At 37.9% G+C, this 21,467-nt stretch overlaps 1 protein-coding gene across 4 annotated transcripts in view; it reads right to left on the reverse strand.

Annotated features, from left to right (window-relative positions):
- coro1ca (coronin, actin binding protein, 1Ca) overlaps positions 1-21,467 on the reverse strand; it is a 74,877-nt gene that overhangs the window by 5,066 nt on the left and 48,344 nt on the right. For all 4 annotated transcript variants that reach the window (XM_079816190.1, XM_079816193.1, XM_079816191.1 and 1 more), the window contains 8 exons: positions 15,999-16,121; positions 13,093-13,222; positions 12,662-12,843; positions 12,323-12,442; positions 10,512-10,616; positions 9,294-9,439; positions 7,269-7,326; positions 5,205-5,447 (listed from right to left, as the gene is read on the reverse strand). In XM_079816190.1, coding sequence (XP_079672316.1) covers positions 5,205-5,447; positions 7,269-7,326; positions 9,294-9,439; positions 10,512-10,616; positions 12,323-12,442; positions 12,662-12,843; positions 13,093-13,222; positions 15,999-16,121 — 1,107 coding nt within the window. The remainder of the gene's footprint in view (positions 1-5,204; positions 5,448-7,268; positions 7,327-9,293; positions 9,440-10,511; positions 10,617-12,322; positions 12,443-12,661; positions 12,844-13,092; positions 13,223-15,998; positions 16,122-21,467) is intronic.

Raw genomic sequence — 21,467 nt, forward strand, 5'->3', positions numbered from 1 at the left:
TAATTATTCTATAAACTTTCAGGAAAAGCGTCGAGAAGAAGTGGGCTAATGTACACAGGTGACGATATTTATTTTAGTACACTTCACCGAAAACCACACTACAGAAGAATCATGTAAAACAGATCAAAATAAACCTTGATATTACTTGTGACATGAGAACAAAATGTATGTAGAAATGTAACGTTAACTTATACAACTCAATTTATGATATCTAAATGTTTCCTAATTTCACTAAACACTTTAGTGAGTTTTCACTTAGTGTCGTTAACTTTTCTTTATTAAACAGGCTTTTTTATGCTTTTGTAGGCTCGTTTTGTAAATATAAGCAACTCATTTGTATGTGCAAACTGGACCACCCTTACTTTGCATCACCCGCCACAAGCTCTCTGTCTGCAACACGACAAGAGGCCATAACGGAGAAAATAATTTTGTTCATTTGTAAGGACATGAGAGCGATCAGTGTCGTGGATGGAGCAGGCTTCATGGAGTTCTGTCAAGCAATGGAACCAAGGTACTGACTGAATAGATATTGCATGAATAAAGGATAAATGCACTGCTTCCACTGCTTTGATTATTTACCGTTTCATGTCAAGGAAAAGTTCCATGTTTACCACAGCATAGCTCGCTCGGAGCGTTCAATAATATGCTGTAAAACGTATATTAATATTTGTTTCAATCACTGAATGAAGCCTGCTATATTTGGGACAAGAGTCGCGACCTTAAATTGCTTGCACAAAACTCTTGATCAGCTCTCAAAATGTGTTTGTTCATTTAAACCGTTATGCGCAGAGAGGGTGAGGGCGAGAGAGAGTGAGGTCTGCGGTCTTTAGCCATTAGTTGATTTACTTGTTTTTGTGTAGGTAATACGTTGTCAAATATGTTTAAACTTAACTAGACTACCTATATAAGTAGTTATGTCTCTTTGTATTAATTTGTCCTGTTATTGATGTAATGCGCGTCATTGATAAAATGCGCAACCAGATGTTCGAATAGTTCGAATATTCGTGCTTTTTTTAGAGGGAATATTCGAACGTCATTTTTGAGCAATTTTGACAGCCCTACTAACAAGTGGCTTTCTTAAGGCCACACAGCTGTTCATTCCCAATCACTTGAGTTCTCGTTGCGTAGTGCATGTGGAAATGCTCTTACTTTCACTATTAAACATTGCTGTGAGTTCAACTGTCGATTTTCAACAATTTGACTTCACCAAACGTTTAAGTGAGCTCAGATCATGGCCATTCAGTATTGTTTTCCGACCACATTTTTCTGATGTGATGATTGTTCACCGCTATCCTTCCAGGTTTTAATAATGTGCCGGACATTTCTTAGTCCAATTTTTATAATTTCAGCGATCTCCTTATTTTATTCGCTTGGTGCAGGCTAATAATTTGACCTTTTTGAAACGCTAGGCCTATTAACACTTGGTCACTTCATGTATTTTTACTGATCAGATTTACACATTTACACTTGGTCACATAAATGTGTCTCCATAAAACGGATATAAATACGATCTTCAATTCCCACACTATATGCGGATTTAATGTCACGTCAGAGTTCACGTCACAGAAATCAACAAATATGAGCTGCATTTTATTGATCAACAGCTAACTTCAAAATCAAAGACTGCAACAGGAGAGATAGTGCCATAAGCACTAGTTTCTTTACTTTTAATGATGATGATTGTTTATGGAGCGTCTGCAACTTACTTTCACTTTCATTTGTGGCAGTTCGCTGAAGAGATACTCAGCTGGCTCGTCAACGGTGATGCGTGCTGCAGTAGCGCTGTCATATCGGACTATAACATGACAAAGAGCCTTTAACACGCTCTCACACGTTTATTTATGCAAATTTTGCTCCTCGCAACATTGCTAATATGTGGTTTCAACTTGTCCAGTTTCATCTGGAATGCGGCTCAGACAACCTCCTGAAGTGGTTTGAGTGACTGGATTAAAATCCGTCTCGAATGGGTTTCAGAGGGCATTTACACCTTGTCTTTTCACAATGGAAAGCTTTCCTATCAGAGAAAATGCATGAAGTGACCAGGTCTAAACAGGCTCGCAGTGACATCTTTTCCACGACCACAGGATGTGTCTTTTAAGAATAAAAAGCATATTGCCATCCGCTGAAACATATTAATCACTGGAGGAATTATCCAATCAAAGGCTCTTGCCTATTTGCTCAATTAAATCCAGAAGGTGACTTTTTTTTTTGCAGGGCAGTGTATAGGAGTTTTGACTTTAATAACAAATGGGTACCACAATGACAACCACAGTTTTCCAATTTCAGTATCTAAAATAAGTTCTTAATAAAATCCCTTAAAGGTGCAGTGTGTAGTTTTTATGAGGATCTACTGGCAGAAATGAAATATAATATACATAACTATGTTTTCAGTGGAGTATAAAGACCTTGCAGAAATGTACCGTTATGTTTTTATTACCTTAGAATGAGCCATTTCTATCTATATACACCGCGGGTCCCCTTACAGTGAAATCGCCATATTGCGCTGTCATATTTCTACAGTAGCCCTAAACGGACAAACTCCTCTTCAGAACGCAAATCACTCTCCGACGACCACATTTTTGTCCTGTGTCGACGCCCGTAGCTTCTCCATGTGCGTCGAAAGGGAGGGGGCGTTTGTGATTGCAATTCACAACCTCACCGCTAGATGGCGCTAAAATTCACACACTGCACCTTTAAGCTTGAACTCAGCTGCCATTTAAATTTATTTTGAATTCACCATCAGTTTTCATAAAAAAAAACACTTAAAGTCCCTGTAAAGGCAATTCTGAGATTTGTTTCTAAACACATTATAAATGTTGAAAATGTATTGCTGAAACATTACAAAGACTGTGAACTATGTAGTACTGAATTCAGAAGTTAGACCGCTAAACAGTTTTTCACCGTTGCTGTGTTCAGGATTTTCTGGGCGGGGCTAAAACGGTGGCTCGATGACGCACTGGAGCCACCGAGCCAGGCTCCTCCCCTAACACGATCATAACTAGATCACATTCGCATCAGTTTGCCCGCTCGATCGCGAGTTACTGTCAATACTGTTAGTTATTACAGCCTACAATTTACAAAACAAAAACGATGATCAAGAAGAGGTGGATTAATTTTGTGAACAGAAACCTTGATGGAGAGCTGAGGATCACCACCGACACCTGCCTCTAAAGTGACTTTACACCGTTTAGTTTTACAAACTTTCACCGGAGACAACTGGGATTCACTGAAAATCCGCTGCAGAACCGACTATCCCCCGCCCAGGCCTTCATCCTCCCGTCCCGCCGGTATCTGGTGCGTCGTGACTCGTGATCATAGATGGTCACGATCAGTACGTGAGTGTTGTCTTGTGTGCTACTGCAGCTTTCCCGCGAGTGGGCGTGGTTTGATTAGCTATTTTATGTACTTGCCGGATTTTTTTATGATTCAAATTTGGCTGGGTGGTTAACACATTTATCTGTGGTGTGAGGAACTCAGAGCACATGTTTAGTTTTGACTTTACAGGGACTTAAAAAAAAAAGTAGTAGCTAAACGTCGTTTAGCTGCTCCCTGTTTTTTGTGAATCATTGGAACATCACTTAGATAAATAAATAAAAAAAGAATAGCCCATATGCCTTATTATTTTTGTAAAATTCTGTCATTAATTATATGCCGTCAACCTTAATTCTATGAAGCAACGAGAATACTTTTTATGCCCAAAAATCAGACAAAAATAACGACTTTATTCAAAAATTTCTCTGCCGTTTACGTTGTAACCGCAGTGCAGTGCTTCCGGGGTCTACGTCAGAACGCAAGCTCTGTATTGGCCGACGCGGTTCACATGAGCACCACGACACATGAGTGTTATTGCTGACGCAGGAGCTGGCCAATACAAAGGTTTTTTTGTGCACAAAAAGTATTCTTGTCGCGGGTACTGAAAGTGGTAATTACATTGCTGTCTATGGATGGGTCAGAGAGCTCTCGGATTTCATCAAAAATATCTTAATTTGTGTTCCGAAGATGAACGAAGGTGTCACGGGTTTGGAACAACATGAGGATGGGTAATTTATGACAGAATTTTAATTTTTGGGTGAACTAACCCCGAGCCAGAGTCAGATTCTGAAAATGCAGATGATCATGAGGAACGTCTACTCTCTGAGGTTCAGGTAAGCGGTCCTGTGTAAAACGCGCTGTGCACATTTCACGGCACTACAATTCACTGAGAGCCTCATCTTCTCTTTGCATTTGCCTTTGGACGAGCATTATGCTAATATTTCACATTGCGAATTTGTGACATGATCGAAGTCCAGACATTACTCCTCGAACGTCCGAGGCATTTTAGGCAGGTCTGGATGAGTGTTCTCTGCTAGACAGAATAAATCCCTTTGTGGAAGACTATGAGCTTTCTAACTTTGTTTGTGCTTGTATAAGATCTGCAGATACATTACACACTAAAGGAAAACATTAAAAGGCATCATATGGGCCCCTTTAATATTTTGAAATGGTTTTTATTTTTTTATATTTTCCTCATTTTAATTGCAATTTTAGTAATTGTGTTATGTGATGAGTTTTTTATATTTCTATTTAGCTTAATTTTATTTCAGCAATTTTAGTGCTTCAAGGGAATATGTCTAATGTTCGTTTTTAAGTTTTTATTTTAATTAAAGAAAACAATTGTTGGTATTGTTAACTATTAAAAAGCATCATATTATTATTATTGCAACATAAGCAAATAATCAAGACACATTTGTTTTTAGGAAAACCTTTAGGTGTGATGAATAGCAGCTAACATTGGTGTGTTTGTAGGGCAGAGCACTGGCTCCTATGATTACAGCCCTGAGTGCAGAGCTTGGTTTAGAGGGCAGGACACACATGTGGTGCTGCTGTCATGTGGTTAAACAGGCATGTGGTTGGGGGTTGGTTCTACAGTAGAACATCTTTAAAGCTATAAAAACACTATATGCAAGCCAAAAAGGGAAGTTAGCCTTGAACTATACAATCATTTAGCTGCATGTAGGTTACAACTGCAGCACAGTGCAAGTTACATTTGGAATAAAGAAATCGTGTTATATATTTATCAAGGAATTTAGGGCAGAGAATGGGGATTGTGTACAATTTGGGAAGGAAATACAAAGGAAAAAGTGCAGGAAAAAGTAAAAAAGTGATAAACTGGTGGATGATAAACTGAACAGAAATAAGTGAACTAGTAAACGAGTGCCACTCACGATAGATGGCGTGGAGGTGGCAGTCTTGATGGCAGGGGCGGTATTCTCTGTATTCTTGCTCATCTTGTTGTCTAGGATGTTCTTCTTGACCACTTTGAGATCGCGGTTCTTGCCTGGCACGTATCCATGTTTCAGGGATATCAGGATAGGGTCTCCATTCTTCCCATCAATCCAGTCCTCGGCCTCCAGGGGGGCGTCTGGACCTGCCGTGTCAGGGTAAAGGTCATCCTGGAACAAGTCCGACTGATGGAAGGAAGGGTCTTATTAGTTGTTAGGATATGCAGGATATAAATCGTGCAAAACATTGGAATATTAACAACCGGGACGCAGATACAGAGTTCAGTTGCTTGGCTGGTGTGAAAGCTGTTTTCTGAATTCATGGCTTTTGATCAATCTTTTGTGGTGAAGGCAGTGAAAATGTTGGCCATGTGTTTTTGAAACAATATTTATATATTTTTTATTAAATGTTAATTGTTTATACAAATAAACAAAAAAGCATTTAATGCAATATAAAGCCCAGCATGGGTCAGTTAGAATTGTTTGAAATGAAATACTCTTATGTAGCAAATAAATGCTGTTGATTTGAACTTTCTTTTTATCAAAGAATCCTGAAAAAACTAACACAAAATTAGCATATTAAAATCATGTCTATACATGGCATTGTCAAAGAGCATATATACTTTAACACAATGTGTTAAATTAAAATAAAGATTTTCAGTGAATATTAAAATATATTGCAAAAAAACTGTTTGGCCAGTGAAAATATTTGACAAACACTGGCCCAAAACTCTTAACTATTATTTTTGAATCCTCATTTAAAGCAAAGAGACTCAAACATCAACAAAAAAGTTGAAAGGAACAACGCTTTCTATTTTTGACGATGACTCCTCCAGCATTGTTGCCTAAGTGCAGTGGTAAACAGTTGTCATCACAACTCATGAGCGGTGTTTGAAATCGCCCCCTATACGCCCATTCACCATTTCCTACATTACTCCACTAATATAGCCCAGAAAGAGTGAATGAAAACGAGTGAGTGAATTTGGACTTCGTGTGTGCCAGAAGGTCTGCCTCTTTTGCATAGTTTGTGCTTGATGTTTAACAATCATTTGAAACTTGTAATGCAAAGATTTACCTTGAACTCTGTCCTGGAAACTTGCATGTATAAACCTTAATTAAACTATTTAATAAATCAATTAAAAATAAACCTGTATGATATTACGCTGCAGCCACTTTGGACAAGTGGCTTGGAAAACGGGTGGATGGATGATTCACCTGCCGGTGCCATCTTCTGGCAAGACGCGGGAATTCATTCGGCAATGAATCGCTCGCAGTGCATTATGGATATTCTCTAGCCATTGAGTGTATATTGGTTGTACACTCGTTATTGCGATGCATTATAGGATAGAATGAGTGCACTCGATAATGTTCACTATGGTTTCGTACACCACTACAAATGGCTGTCCCCTCAAATAGTGCCCTATTTAAATGTATACTTGGGGCATTTCGGACACAGCCATAGTGATCCATGTTGATGGTGCAAACATACTGCGGTTTAAAGCAAAAAACACGTGAAAAGAGACCTGCAGTGGTAGCCTGGATGCCAGCCGAACTTAGCCCCGCCCACAACATTTGAGGTTGGGAAGACCAATGAAATTGTCTGGGAGAGTTTTATATGATGATGCGTGTGTGTGCAGTTGAGTTCTGTTGACAACTATGCGTCGCTCTGTTGCTCTGATAGGTAGGTCTATCCATTGTGCAGAGGCACTTTCTTTCCTGGTTCGGTTGAAACACGCCCCATAATCACAGCCTGATGGAGCAGTATCAGACTCATATTCTGACTAGAATCTGAGTATGACGCCGTCAGGATACTGCAGTGGAGAAGTGGTACTAAATAAATCAAACCAAAAACAAGTTCTGAAAACAACAGGGTCTGATAAACTAATAAAACTGCTCTTTGACAATGCCAGAAAACAAAAGCCAAAGCAGGAGGAAGTTGTGGCCCAGGATATGAAGTGTTGCTGTACTCTTAAAAACAAAATAGTAAAACTAAATCAAAAGGCTCACTTTTCTTGGCACGGTCATGATGATAGGCTCACACTTTCTCTCATGCAGTTTGTAAAACCTGAGAACACACACAAGCACACAAGTCTGTTATAACTTGTTCAGAAGGGTAGCAGACGTTAGTGCATGACTCATTTGGCAAGTCAAAACATTACAGAACTGGGTGCAAGACGGGGGGAAAAAACACAAAAATAACACACCATGCAATTTTTTAAGAGCATTTGATACCCCCAAACCTGAACCTCTATTCATTTATCACTCCCCCTGAATCTGATCAATCTTAATTTGAAGGATCTTGCAGCCCTTTGTTAACCAGGTCTAGTGCTGCCCTCTTTTGGGTGGACTGGGAAACTTCCATCTACTTCCCATTGGTGTTGATAAACAGCAGTAGTACAAACTTCACATTCAAAATATCAGCATTTAATAAAAGAAAAACTAGTAAAACCTAGACTACATAAACTACATAAAATAGAAACATGATACAATCCAAAAAAGCAAATGATCTAAAAATAATCTTATAAAGAAACATTTAAGTCATATTTCACCCTAAAATAAAAAGTTTTTTGTTCATTTTGCATTACATCAAGACATTATGACATTTAAGCAGATTTTTCTCTCAACTTTACCAAACCATCACTTTAATGATTGACAAATTATGCTATTTCAAAGGAACACTCCACCGTTTTTAGAAATAGGGCTTATTCAACACCTTTCCTATATTTAGATTTGTGGGCAAATGCAATTTTGTCTCAGTGCATGCATTGTTTTAGTTTGGCAGGGTCGCTGCTAGCTTAGCTTAGCATAATGAATGGAATCCTATGTTGCCAGCTGACATGTCCCGAGTAAAAGTGATCCAAAAAACCCCCCCCAAAAAAACCCCACCTAATTGCTTATTCACGCAACACATGAAATCCCAGTGATATCTCTGTGCCCAAGTAGCAGTGCTTCGCCTGTGCTTAACTTTATATCCCAAGTTAACATCTGCCCAGGAAATCGCCTAGTCTTAATCTGCATCGCTATTTGTACTCGTTGTGAATACGTAGGCCACAAGAAGTAATTAGGTGGGTTTTTTTTTTTTGGGATCACTTTTTCTCGGGACATGCTAGCTAGCTGGCAACATAGGATTCCATTCATTATGCTAAGCTAAGCTAGCGGCGATCCTGCCAAACTAAAACAATGCATGCACTGAGACAAATCCATTTGCCCACATATCTAAATGTAGGAAAGAAGTTAAATAAGCCCTATTTCTAAAAACGGTGGAGTGTTCCTTTAAAGGCTCATTTGGTTTTGAAGGTCTACTACAATAGGTTTACATGCACCCAAGATCAATAAACCCTTTAATTTTCTCATAATACACATTGCACTTAAAACACAGCGATACAAATGACGGCGTCGGTTTTTCCATATCAAGTCCAGCGCGAGTCCTCATCCTTTTAAAGTGCATGCAAAGTGGATGTGCAGCGCTGAAAACAGCATCTGCTCGACATGTCGACAACATGAACAAAGCTCTTCCAGGCCTCAGCTACAACTACAGTGTTTGAGGGCGGGTCAAAGTAGAATGAAGACCATAGGCTAGCATTATACAGATGTACATGGTTTACGTTGTTACATAGGTATGTAACAGGAAGTGACACAGGTAATTACCATCAACTCATTTCAGCAGTTCAGAATCGATTCTTTCTTTTAGTAGACGATAACTTTATTTGTCATGCACTTTGCATTTGTTTTACTGATATAATGCTGTAAATAAATAATGCAAGTACATCAATTATGCTTTTTCGAATAGTACTTTTTTATCAAGTCTGTAATATGGCTGTTTGTAAATATAAAAGTTTTGAAAGCTCAATGTGAAAATCTTATATGGTCAAAAGAAGAATTTTTTTTTTCAAATCTTAAAAAATCTTTAAAAAATCTTAATCTTTTTTAAGTTTTGGTTTTGGGGTGAAATATAACATGGTCGTATTCATGACACGTTTCATGAGATTACCCCACATCTGTTGGCTTGTATAATAATTATTGTTGCTATACCTTGCAATCTCACACTTGTTGACGTCCAGCCCTCTCTTGGGCATGTATCCCATGCCCCTCTGAGGTTCCTTAGTGGTAAAGGTGCTGAGGTAATGGACAAAGGGAGCTTCGTCCGTGATCTCAAAGTAACGGATGCTGCTGTCACCCTATTAGAAACAAAACCTCAGGTCAGTCAGAGACTAAAAACTAGGGATGCACCGAAATGGAAATTCTGGGCCCAAACCAAAAATTCTGGATGCACTTGGCTGAAAACCAAAACTTTTAAAATAATTATTCATTTCTTATTTAACATTGCTTAACGATTCATTAGCGGAGTGTTCAGTTGGGTCATGAGCATCTGTGCAGAGAGCTCACACACGGCGCGGATCATTGAGTAGAGCAAACTGGGTGCTGGTACAGACTTACCTACTCAGCCAGAGTCACTTCGAAGTTGTGCATCTTCGGAAGCGGAGTTGCTCGCAAAGTTACAAAAATGCTGCATGAGAGTAAAACACTGAGGGGCGAGGCAGCATATATTTTTGACTAATTTTTTGAGCCTTCTATTTTCTTTCTGGGCAAAAATGCCATTTTCGGCTCATAATTTCGGTGCAACCCTACTAAAAACCCATGTTAGGATCATGGTACCATGTCCATAAAACATAATAATACCTCAAATCTAAATATCCAGGTGTACACTACCATTCAAAAGTGTGGGGTTGGTAAGATTGTTTGGGCATTTTGAAAGAAGTCTCTAATGTTCACAAAGGCTGCTTTTATTTGACCAAAATACAGTCATCAGTAATATTGTGAAATATTACTACAATTTAAAATAATTGTATGCTTTGTATATTTTAAAGTGAAATTAATTGCTGATGGCGAAGCTGAATTTTCAGCATCATTAATCCAGTCTTCAGTGTCACATGATCCTTCAGAAATCATTCTAATATGATGATTTGGTGCTCAAGAAACATTTCTTATTATTATTATCAATGTTAAAAACAGTTCATATTTTTGTTGAAACTGATTTTTTTTTTTCAGGACTCTTTGATGAATAGAAAGTTCGAAATTACAGCATTTATTTGAAACAGAAATCCCTTGTAACATTATAAAATGTCTTTTCTGTCACTTTTAATTAATTTAATCCATCCTTGATAAACAAAAGTATTAATTTCTTTAAAAAAAAAAAAAAAATCTTACAGACCCCAAACTTTTAAACGGTACTGTATGTGCTGCGTTTACCTTTCCACACAGGTAGACCACATTAGTATCGGGATCATAGAAGGGTAGGAGGACTCCGTTACTGGTGTCCATCTCATGGACAGAGATCGGCTCCTCCATATTTTCCTGAAAAACGAACAGAGAAAATGTATAGTCTAATTACATTAGGACCATTAAATGTCACTTATGTCAGGAACTGCAATTAATAGTTATTTTCTATGTTCAGAAAGCATACTCAGAATAAGTTAAGGCCGGAGTACACTACATGACTTTTGCCCAGATTGACAGTGTGGACACGCTAGTTGCCGAAAGTTAGAGCCAGACTACAGATTTCACAGAAAATTGTGTAGTGTATGATGTCACAGACTTTTTTAGCTTCAAAGTTTGATTCCATCCAGTCTGAGGATATCAAACGTTTCATATTTTGAGCTGATTTTAGAACACGTTTGACACGCGACTCCTAGCAAAAAGACATGCGTTTCTGCATGATTTTGTGGTGTTCATAATGACTTGAAAGGTAGTGTATGATCCTCAGTCTCTTAGTGTACGATGCCCAGCTTTTCTCTGTAACCATTTACAAAGTCTGCAAGTGTATGATGCCTAGGGTTGGGTACCGAAATCCGGTTCCAATATGGCACCGGTACTTATATAACCGGTATGTACCGGACCGAATCAGAACGCAGATTTCGGTTCCTCATTTCGGTGCCAAAATTCAAACGTACTTTCGCGTGCTTTGGCTGGCACCGAGCCAGAGACAGACGCTCAGCGCTGGTCACATCACCACTCATGACAACTATTCAGTGTTTTAAACCACATCATGTTTATTCCAGGTTTCAGACATTTAAATGCTCACACACTGATGTCTATGAAAGCGGCAATGACAATCCTTTCAGGCGGTTATAATAAAACGTTACGTGTTTTATTCACATCAGATACATGCATATTATATAGTAGCTATATCATTTACTCTATTCTTCCTCCAGTTCACTGGTCACTTAATTTCATGTATTTTGTAAGACGAGAATTAACTTAAGTGTTGTAAATCCGACAGATCTCGATTCTGAGGCGCAAACTAACATGGCGCCGCCCATTGCGCTTTATACACATTGACTCACACATTTGAACATCAGTTAGTTCGTGACACAGTTAAGAAGTTTGTGAATATTTTGAATAAAAATAAAAAATGAAATAAACCCGCTACAGCTGAGCCGTCAGCACTATTGCGGCTGCTGTGTGTCCCATGAGAAACATTAAGGCGATGCGTTCTAAAATATTTAGCCAGAGAATATGATCATATTTCAAAATAAAGCTGAAGCTCGAAGCTGGTTAGTAGCATACCAAGAATACAGACTAGCCCTACTGCTGTTATTACTGTAACTGTTATTTAGAGTTATATTAGGCTTGTTGTAGTTGGGTTAGGTTTTACTGTGAATTTGTAAATAAGTCAATTATAATTTGTAAATAAGTCAATTGTGTTTTGTATTTATTTATATTCATACATTTAAGTATACATTAAACTTTTAATAAATGGTTCAATTTAAATAAAAAAATAAAAAGCCATTTAATGTCATCCACCTCGTTTTGTGGCCTTTTTTTTAAAAAAAAGTCTCGGTTTAGGCACCGGAACCGTTTTAAAAGTATCGGTTTGGCACCGGAATCGGAAAAAAACCCAATCGATACCCAACCCTAATGATGCCTGTTCAGATGTTAAAAGTTGTGTAGTGAATAGTTCCTGGAGTTCTCATTTAGTCAAGTCTGAAGTGCATTTGTTTGCATTTATTTATGAGCAGGTGTTAGAATGAAATTTATCTGTGGTTTCCATGGCAACTTACCGGATCCCAGAGGGCGAGTTGTCTCTCACTCATGCGGCTAAATCCAGTGGTGAACACTTTGCCGTCAGACAGGAAAATGGCTCTCATGGGCCTGGCACCCTCATGGGCCTTGTCCTTCTCCTGTCAGCGAGACACACCATAAAACAAATCACAACACTGCTCGCATTCGTTCAAAACTGAGCAGCCAAATACTTTTCAGATCAAGTAAATGCACCAATATACATCACTTCAACTGAGAAAAACTAAAGCCAGAGAAACATTTCAGTCCAGAAACTTTTATACTCGAAGTTTACAAATAAAAGCTATTATCCTATTCACTTCAGAAAAGCAAGCACTTACCGCAATGATCTCCTCTTTGCGTGGGTCGATGACACGGATTTTCTTGTCCTTGCAGGCAGTGCAGATGAGACTGCCATTGCGGTTCCAACAGGCGCTGAAGATGATGTCAGGGTGCATATCCTCCAGGGTGATAATGGACTCTCCCGTGCCCACATTCCAGACGAAAATCACATTATCACAGCCTGCAGACAAACCCAGGAAAAAGAAACCTTGAGTTGTTTTTTCCATTTAAGTGTTTTGACAGATACTGAACTGGATACATTACATTAATGTATACATACAGAACATTTAAAAGATAAACATGTCAGAGACTGAGGCGCCTAACTTCCTGAACCATTCCTCTCTCTTTTCCCCCATTATTTTACATCTCCTCTATTACGGTTTCTATCAATAGTTTCCTTTTCTTCGCAGGATCAGGTGACGCTTCTCACCTGCGCTGAGGAGGATGTTGCGGGCGGTTGGATGCCAGGAAATGATTCCCACCCTTTTAGAATGACCCTCCAGCACCACCACTGGCTCGGCCAAGGAGGTCACCAAACCATTCTCTGGGATCTGCCACACCTGAGAACAAAGAACGAAATAAAAATATATTCACATTTTGTTATCGTTAACTAAAACTATTACAAAATGGCTTTTAAAGCTGAAATTAAAAAATAAATATTTATATAAATATTAGATGATGAACTTAAATTAAAATTATAAATGCTGCCTTGGCAACTAACTGAAATAAAATAAAAGGTTCAAGCTGAAGTACTAAATTATCAAAAACAAAAAGCAGAACAGAAATATTAAACTAATAAAAATGACAAAGCATAGCTAAATTACTCAAATTTAAACAAAAACATTTATAAAATAAAAATAAATGCCAATTCAAAATAATAATAAATATCAAATCAAACATAGTTGTTAATATTAATTACATTATGATCCAAAATTTGATTAAGCCATTTTGTATAACTTCTATGCTTACATTAGTTTGCCTGAAGGTGGCAGCAGAGGCCAAACAAAGGATTCCAGCAGAGTTTTATCAATTTAAACAAGGATTAAAAGTATACATGACAGAGTATAACTTTATATGACAGAGATAGTAATATCAGCAAGCGATTTTTTAAAAGGCTCTCTCTTTAACTTCGTTTCGTCTCCCTCTACATATTGCATATTCTCAGCATTTATGAACAGCTATCTGAAACATTTGATTCTGATTAGAAAACCGCAACATTTTACGTTTAAATATGTTCTGTATATTGACCTCTTAACTGTGTAATAGACTAGATGAGTGTACAGTATTCCTTTACATAGACACTGACCTGTTCAATGTCATTAACATCGTCGTCCCTTAAAAACATTATAGGTCACTACTGAAATTACCCTCCAGCATGTCTGTCTATACCTCAATATTAGGGCTGGGTAAAAATAAATATTGATTTCTCAGTTTTAATCAATTCTCATTTTGAAGAACCGATATCAACTCTTAAATCCCAATAATCGATCTTTCATTCGGTGCGGTTTTCAGTTGATGAATGAACAAAACTCTGAAGATGCGCATCCCACCCAATAAATGTGTGTTACTTTATTACTTCTGGTATGAAACCGTCTCAGCTTTCAAATCCAAAAAATAAATACCGTTTGGCTTTAATGTGGCGTGACAGATCACTGTTGCCAATTAACGAAGCAGCAGCGCAGAGCGCGCGTGAACCGACAATCTCTTCTGCTATTAGTTACAGGACGGACAAAATAAATATAAATGAACATCAAAAGGTTTGTTAAAAGATACATTACAAATAACAGAAATCTGTATCATCTTGTGTTTCAACCGGTGAAAGACGTCAATAAAACAGCTTGTAAACAACAATGTTACCTTTACCTCAGAAAAGCCATTCAAATGTCCAAAAACTAGTCAGTCAGATAAAAAAATTATAATAACTTGGAGAGGAGCATTTTGCTAAATATATGCACTATTGCAGATTTGTTGTATTTTTACTTAACCTGTTCTTCAATATTTAATGTGTGTTTGAATAAATCCTTCATGTTTTTATGGCAGCCACCAATTTTTTTTATTTTTTATTAAACATCTAGAAAAAATTATATTATATTATATTATAATAAAAATATTTAATGTGTTTGAATAAATCCTTCATGTTTTTATGGCAGCCACCAATTTTTTTTTTTTTATTAAACATCTAGAAACAATTATATTATATTATATTATATTATATTATATTATTATAAAAACAATGTGCAAATTAAAAAAAAAGTATGCTAAAACGTTAATTTTAACCGTTAATATTGTAGTGATGTACCAACTGGGGTTCCCTGTATGGTTTACAACATTGAGAGATCTTTTTTTTTCCTTTTCTTTTTTTTGCCATTGGATCAAAATTGAAAGCTTGTGAATCAAAATCGAATTGTGAATTTTGTGTCAATGCTCAGCCCAACTGAATAAATTTCAGATGTTATGAATCTGGGAAGATAGGACAGAGCAAAACAGCAGGAATCATCAACTTCCCTGACCTCTGTATTCCTCAAGAGAGCGGGCAAGCTCTATTAAAGCAATACTTGCACACTCATTACACGTACACAAGCACTGGAGTTGCTGTTATATCTTCACACTGGCCAAATAAGGTCTAGTAGAGTGATAAATAGACCCAGAGCCAGCCAGACTGACCTCAGAACTATAAAATAGTAACTGCTGATGCAATGACTTCAGCCTGGGCTTAAACTAATCTAAAACAGTTCAGAAGAGCAAGCCTTCAGTTATGCTGTGATCCGATCTACTGCCGTTCGCATGAGTCATGGTGCGGACTTTGCCAGCCACACATGGACTCAATGGGTGGGTAGAGATGGGATGCTGGCTATTCAAAGAAACTTATCTAGAAATGGTCATATCCACCCATCAATAAACAAGCTCTAAATCATCTCAATGAATGGATTACAAAATTACATTATTTAAATGTATACATACAATACAATTCAAAAGTGTGTGGTCATTTTTTGTTTCTTCTTAGAAATATTTTTTTATTTTATTTAGTAAAGCCCTATTCGGACAGGACTGGTTTTCCAGGGGGATGCTTGGTGTTTCACAGACATCCTTTACGATTTTAACCCTGTCCGAATCTGTCTGTTTCTCACACAACCTCAGTAAAAATTCCAGGGCAAATTTCCTAGTGTTTTTAAGCAACCTCTGAGAAATCTAATCCCGTCCGAATGCGAATGTCTGTGATTGCTGTATTGTACTGTACTGTGCTTCTGTTTGCACATCAATCTCAATGTTAAAAATGGCATCAGTTTAAATGATGACAGTGGATGTATGGAAGTGAAGAGAGAAAGGGTGACATACCATCACGGTGCAGTCTTCAGATCCACTAGCGATGACCTGGTCATTGTGAGGGCACCAATCAATGTCCAGAACAGGACCAGTGTGGCCGCATACTGTAGGGTAGGCCTTATCTATACGGCCCGACTGCAGAGAGAAAACAGAGACAAAGACTAAACTTAGATTACGAAAGCATTTGGCTCATTGGGTAAATGAAACGAGCTCTGACAGTGCCAGCCAAGCTCTACGTAACACCAAAACAAACACTTAAGTACTGGCCTGCATTCATGAAATGGGGAGGGGAGAAAGCCATTCTTCTCCAAATTGTCAAACAATAGCTTACCCGGTCATTCAAGCGAACAGCAGAAACAGTTACACACGACAGCTGATATGTAATAAAAACAGATTTTCACTCGGATTGAAAGGTCACACGGAGGTTTGGGCAGTGTGAGAAAGCTAAAATTAGATGATTTTGCCACATCAAAAAAAAATATACACATGTATGATAAAGAAAATGATAAATATTGAGTAAAAAATACTAACTACTTATATTTTGCAATTTAAACAATACTGGGAATAGAACAATGAATGCAATGCACATTTTATTTTGGTAAATAATAATTTCATCCTTTGAATCAGTTTCAAATTATCTGTTAAAATCAGTTCAAAGATATGTTTGAATAATGTCAAAAATATTTATTTATATATACACACACACACAGTATATATATTTTTAAATGTAGTGAATAATGCTGCATATGACTATATATTAAGTTCATATAAATAAAAACAAGCCTTATTTTAAATAGATTTTCACTGTATTTTACTTCTATACTATATTTACATTTCCAAAAGATAATACAATTTTGTATTTAAAAGACATGTACTCTACTGAAAAAGTAGACAGATTTCACCATCACATCCAATGTGATTGTTAGCACACATGTTTGTGTATGAAAAACAGTATTCTTCATTTTGAGCACCTTACGTAATATCACTATACAATGCACAGGCCTGAAGACTAGGGGAATACAACAGAAGTTTTCCCTCCTCTCCCTTGTACACAGCAAACAAAGCAGCCAAATAAAGGCACGGCTGCGGTCCCGTGCTCAGTCAGATGACTTCCTGATGACATCAGTGCCCTCTGCTCAAAGGTCATGACCCTTGATCTCCTGCGAGACCACAATCTCTGCACAGGGCTGTGTGATCAGGTGTCATCTGATCACATTGTTCAGTCAGTGTGCAGAGAGAGGTCCACACCCACTCTTTTGTTCATGCTGCTGCTTTGCCTATGGTGTGATGACATCACAGCAGAAAGCCCAGCCCAATAAAGCACAACAGCTTGGGCTATTCTCAAGCCCGGCCTGTACAAAAAGACACTACCCACCTGTGCAAAAAACACTCCATGTACACATTCCTTCTCAAGTCTGGGCATGGTTATAACACGGGCTTATGAAAGAGAAACTATACCTTTCGCAGCTATTTGTGAGCTAACCGCCCCTCGTGTTTTTTGGGGGGGTTTTGTGTGTGGATAGTTTCGAATGAGTGAAGTGAAAAAGAATGTCAAGACGACAAAACAGCATTTCACTAGAAAAGTTCAAAGGTAACTGGAAAGAAAGGGAGATGGAATATATAAGATGTTCTCAAAACTGAGAAAATAATCCAAGACTCACACAGAACACAAAGAAATGCCGCCCTATTATCAGGAACACTGATTACCAATCAGTCCATGAACAGCTAAACAAATATACAGACAGTCTGGTCCTTACACACTGATACAGCTGCTTGCCAATAAAAACAGAATGCCTAATTCAAAGTCCAGCTGTGGGCAGCGGTCTGTCAACCATCACATGCACCAAAAGACAACAAGCCAAGATACGTTTTGGCATGAGACTAGTGTGATAAAATCACTTACTGATATTGTCTGTGTAAAGTTATGACGTATCTGTAATGTTGGTAAAAACAATACTTGCAGAAAGTGATGTGACAAGTAAAGCCCTGTTGTCATGGAACTTCACCTAAACAAATAAACATCACCTAACCAGAAAATCATGCACCTATTAAGGTATTAACACATTTCAAAAATGTGTTTTACTGGAAGTATTAATGCGGTAAAAAAAAAAAAAAAAAACTGTCTTTTATATATATATTATATTTTTATTTTTTTATAAAGAATGGGTCACTCTCAGGAGCTCAGTGAATTCAAGCGTGGTACCATGATAGGTTGCCACCTGTGCAATAAGTCCATTCGTGAAATTTCCTCACTACTAAATATTCCACAGTCAACTGTTAGTGGTATTATAACAAAGTACAAGCAATTGGGAACAACAGCAACTCAGCCACGAAGTGGTAGGCCACGTAAAAAAAAAAATATATAAAAAAAAATCAGAGCGGGGTCACCGCATGCCGAGTCAATAGCTACAGACCTCCAAACTTCGTGTGGCCTTCAGATTAACTCAAGAACAGTGCGTAGAGAGCTTCAGGGAATGGGTTTCCATGGCCGAGCAGCTGCATCAAGCCTTACATCACCAAGTGCAATGCAAAGTGTCGGATGCAGTGGTGTAAAGCACGCCGCCACTGGACTCTAGAGCAGTGGAGACGTGTTCTCTGGAGTGACGAATCACGCTTCTCTGTCTGGCAAACCGAGTCTGGGTTTGGCAGTTGCTAGGAGAACAGTACTTGCCGGACTGCATTGTGCCAAGTGTAAAGTTTGGTGGAGGAGCGATTATGGTGTGGGGTTGTGGCTCCTTAGTTCCAGTGAAATGAACTCTTAATGCTTCAGCATACCAAGACATTTTGGACAATTTCATGCTGCCAACTTTGTGGGAACTGTTTGGGGATGGCCCTTCCTTTTCAAACATGACTGCGCACCAGTGCACAAAGCAAGGTCCATAAAGACATGGATGAGTGGTGTGGAGGTACTTGACTGGCCTGCACAGAGTCCTGACCTCAAACCGATAGAACACTTTTGGGATGAATTAGAGCGGAGACTGCGAGCCGGGCCTTCTCGTTCAACATCAGAGCCTGACCTCACAAAGGCACTTCTAGGAGAATGGTCAAAAATTCCCATAAACACACTCCTAAACCTTGTGGAAAGCCTTCCCAGAAGAGTTGAAGCTGTTATGGCTGCAAAGGGTGGGCCAACTCCATATTAAACCCTATAGATTAAGAATGGGATGTTATTAAAGTTCATGCGCATGTAAAGGCAGGCGTCCCAAAACCTTTGGCAATATAATGTATGCGTGTGAATGAAAATGGATCCGAGTCGATTTTCAGTGATTATTTATAAGTATATTATTTTCTGTGCCACAAATGCTACAGATGAGGTTTAACTTGTAATTGAACCCAGAACATTCCTTAAATTCAAAGTCCATTCAGTAGGCATTCAACAACAAAGCCTATATTACATTTCTTTTCAAAACGAATAAGAGTTATTTTACCTACTGTACTATAAAACTTCTTATTGAAAGTAATGTTTTCCTACTTTTGTACTTTATGTCTGTTCCCATGCATGCATGAGTGCACGGCTTATGGAGAAGAGAGAGAATTAAGAGAAGAGACATTTTTTTAAACTACAGAATTAAAATTCTCCAAGTGATTTTATTAAACTGAAAAGTAATGTGCATTACATAAAAAGTAACTCATATTAATGTTATTTGTTACATCAAAAAAGTAATCTGATTACATTACATTATCCTATGATCATTTGTGCTTGTTTAGTCATAGATATGTGGAAGAAAATGATGGCAGAAAAGAGGGGGAAGGTGATAAAAGGGCACTAGTTCTCAAGAGAACCTTCCAGTAAAAACCCGTAACTCAAAGCCTCTACCAGAGGAGGATCAGGATGATGCACAAGCATTAGCCGCTCTATTGATTTAGTGACATTATTGCCGGTTGGTTTCTATGGATCACTGACATTGGAGCAGAAGATGGATTCTAGATTGGTTTGCTTTATTATTTATTAACACATGCAGAGACTGTATATAAATATGCTTAAATGTGCAAGCTTGAGATCACAACACATTTTTAAAAAGATGAACAAATTATGAAAGCAAAAGTAAAAGGAAAAAAGCTTAAAGAAACAAATATGCTGATATAGACCGATTACCACAGGCTTTCAAATGATCCAGAATCATGTCAAGAATGTCGCCAAGATGTCTAGATTACCAGTATGTGTGCATTTTTAGAATGTCTGCTCATCAGAAACACAAAGTGTTACAGTAAAAGCATTAAAATAAATCTTGCAGACCCCGACAGACAAATTCTGATATGGCCATATAAGCATGAATAACTGTGAGGTGAGTTTACCTTGCAATATGAATTTGAAATTATTGTATCATAAAATCAAGCATGCATTGTGGCAAATAAAACTTGCAGGAAAGCTCTGCTAAACTCACATCATGAATATTTATGCAATTTAATTATAGCCGTCCAAAACCATCATCGCAATGCAGCGAGTGAAACTTGTTGCATAGCAACAGTAGCAGCATTACTGCAGATCCCTCACCTCAGCTAACGCAGGTCTCAACCCATTCAATTTAAATAAGGATTTCTTGCCTCAATAAAACCACGTCAGAGATCAAGAGAGAGATGCCAGTGAAGAGAGACATAAAAAACCATGGAACTAAGGAAATGAGAGAGCCGAAAGCCTGGAGAAACTATGGAGGTGGCTAACAAAAGTATTACAGAGCCACAGATGCTTTCTGCAGTAGCCGAAGCATGTCTGTCTTATCTCGTCAGCATGGAAATTTCCATTTCCTCTGCGATTTCACGAGGACCCAGAGGCAGCACACTACAGCTGACCTGACTGAAGTACCTCAGCTGTTGTCCAACCACAATTCATGTCATTTTACATGATCCACGAAAAACACGAATCAGGGCAGAGGGGGCAGTGCCAAGCGCGTGTCAGAATGAGAAAGCTGCTCAGGGCCAGCAGGTGTATGCAGTTGGCTAATGCATGCGACCTGTAAGAGGAGGAGGGGGGAAGAATAGGGTAAATAAATGAGGTAGAAAGATCACGAGATAAGAGATTCTGAGGTTTGACACTCAAACATTTATAAAAAAAATAAAATAAAAAACACACAAAACACATTTATTATTCTAAATATAAACATTCTATATGTTTTGGTTGAACCTAATAATACAATTAAGTAGAATTAAATCAAATGGTCTATTTACAATTATTATTGTATTTATTGTAATATTAAAAAAAGTATTCTGATAATTAAATTCATGCAAGAAGTGACAGTGACTTTTGTACAGTAGTGGCACGTCCAATTTGGATTTAATTTATGGATAAATTACAAAATGAAACGGTTCTCTCATAATTGTCAAATTCTGTAAACCAATTAAATAACTTCTGGATTTATTTATTTATAAACTACAAATAATAACGATTAAATGAAACCTAATAAATGACCACAGTGGACTTTACACATTAAACAAAAAAATTCCCTTCACACTGCCCCCTTTTCTTCTATGCGTCTATCAAAG

Source organism: Gobio gobio, assembly GCF_949357685.1.
Source record: "Gobio gobio genome assembly, chromosome: 4".
In the NCBI taxonomy this organism is placed as follows: Eukaryota; Metazoa; Chordata; class Actinopteri; order Cypriniformes; family Gobionidae; genus Gobio; species Gobio gobio.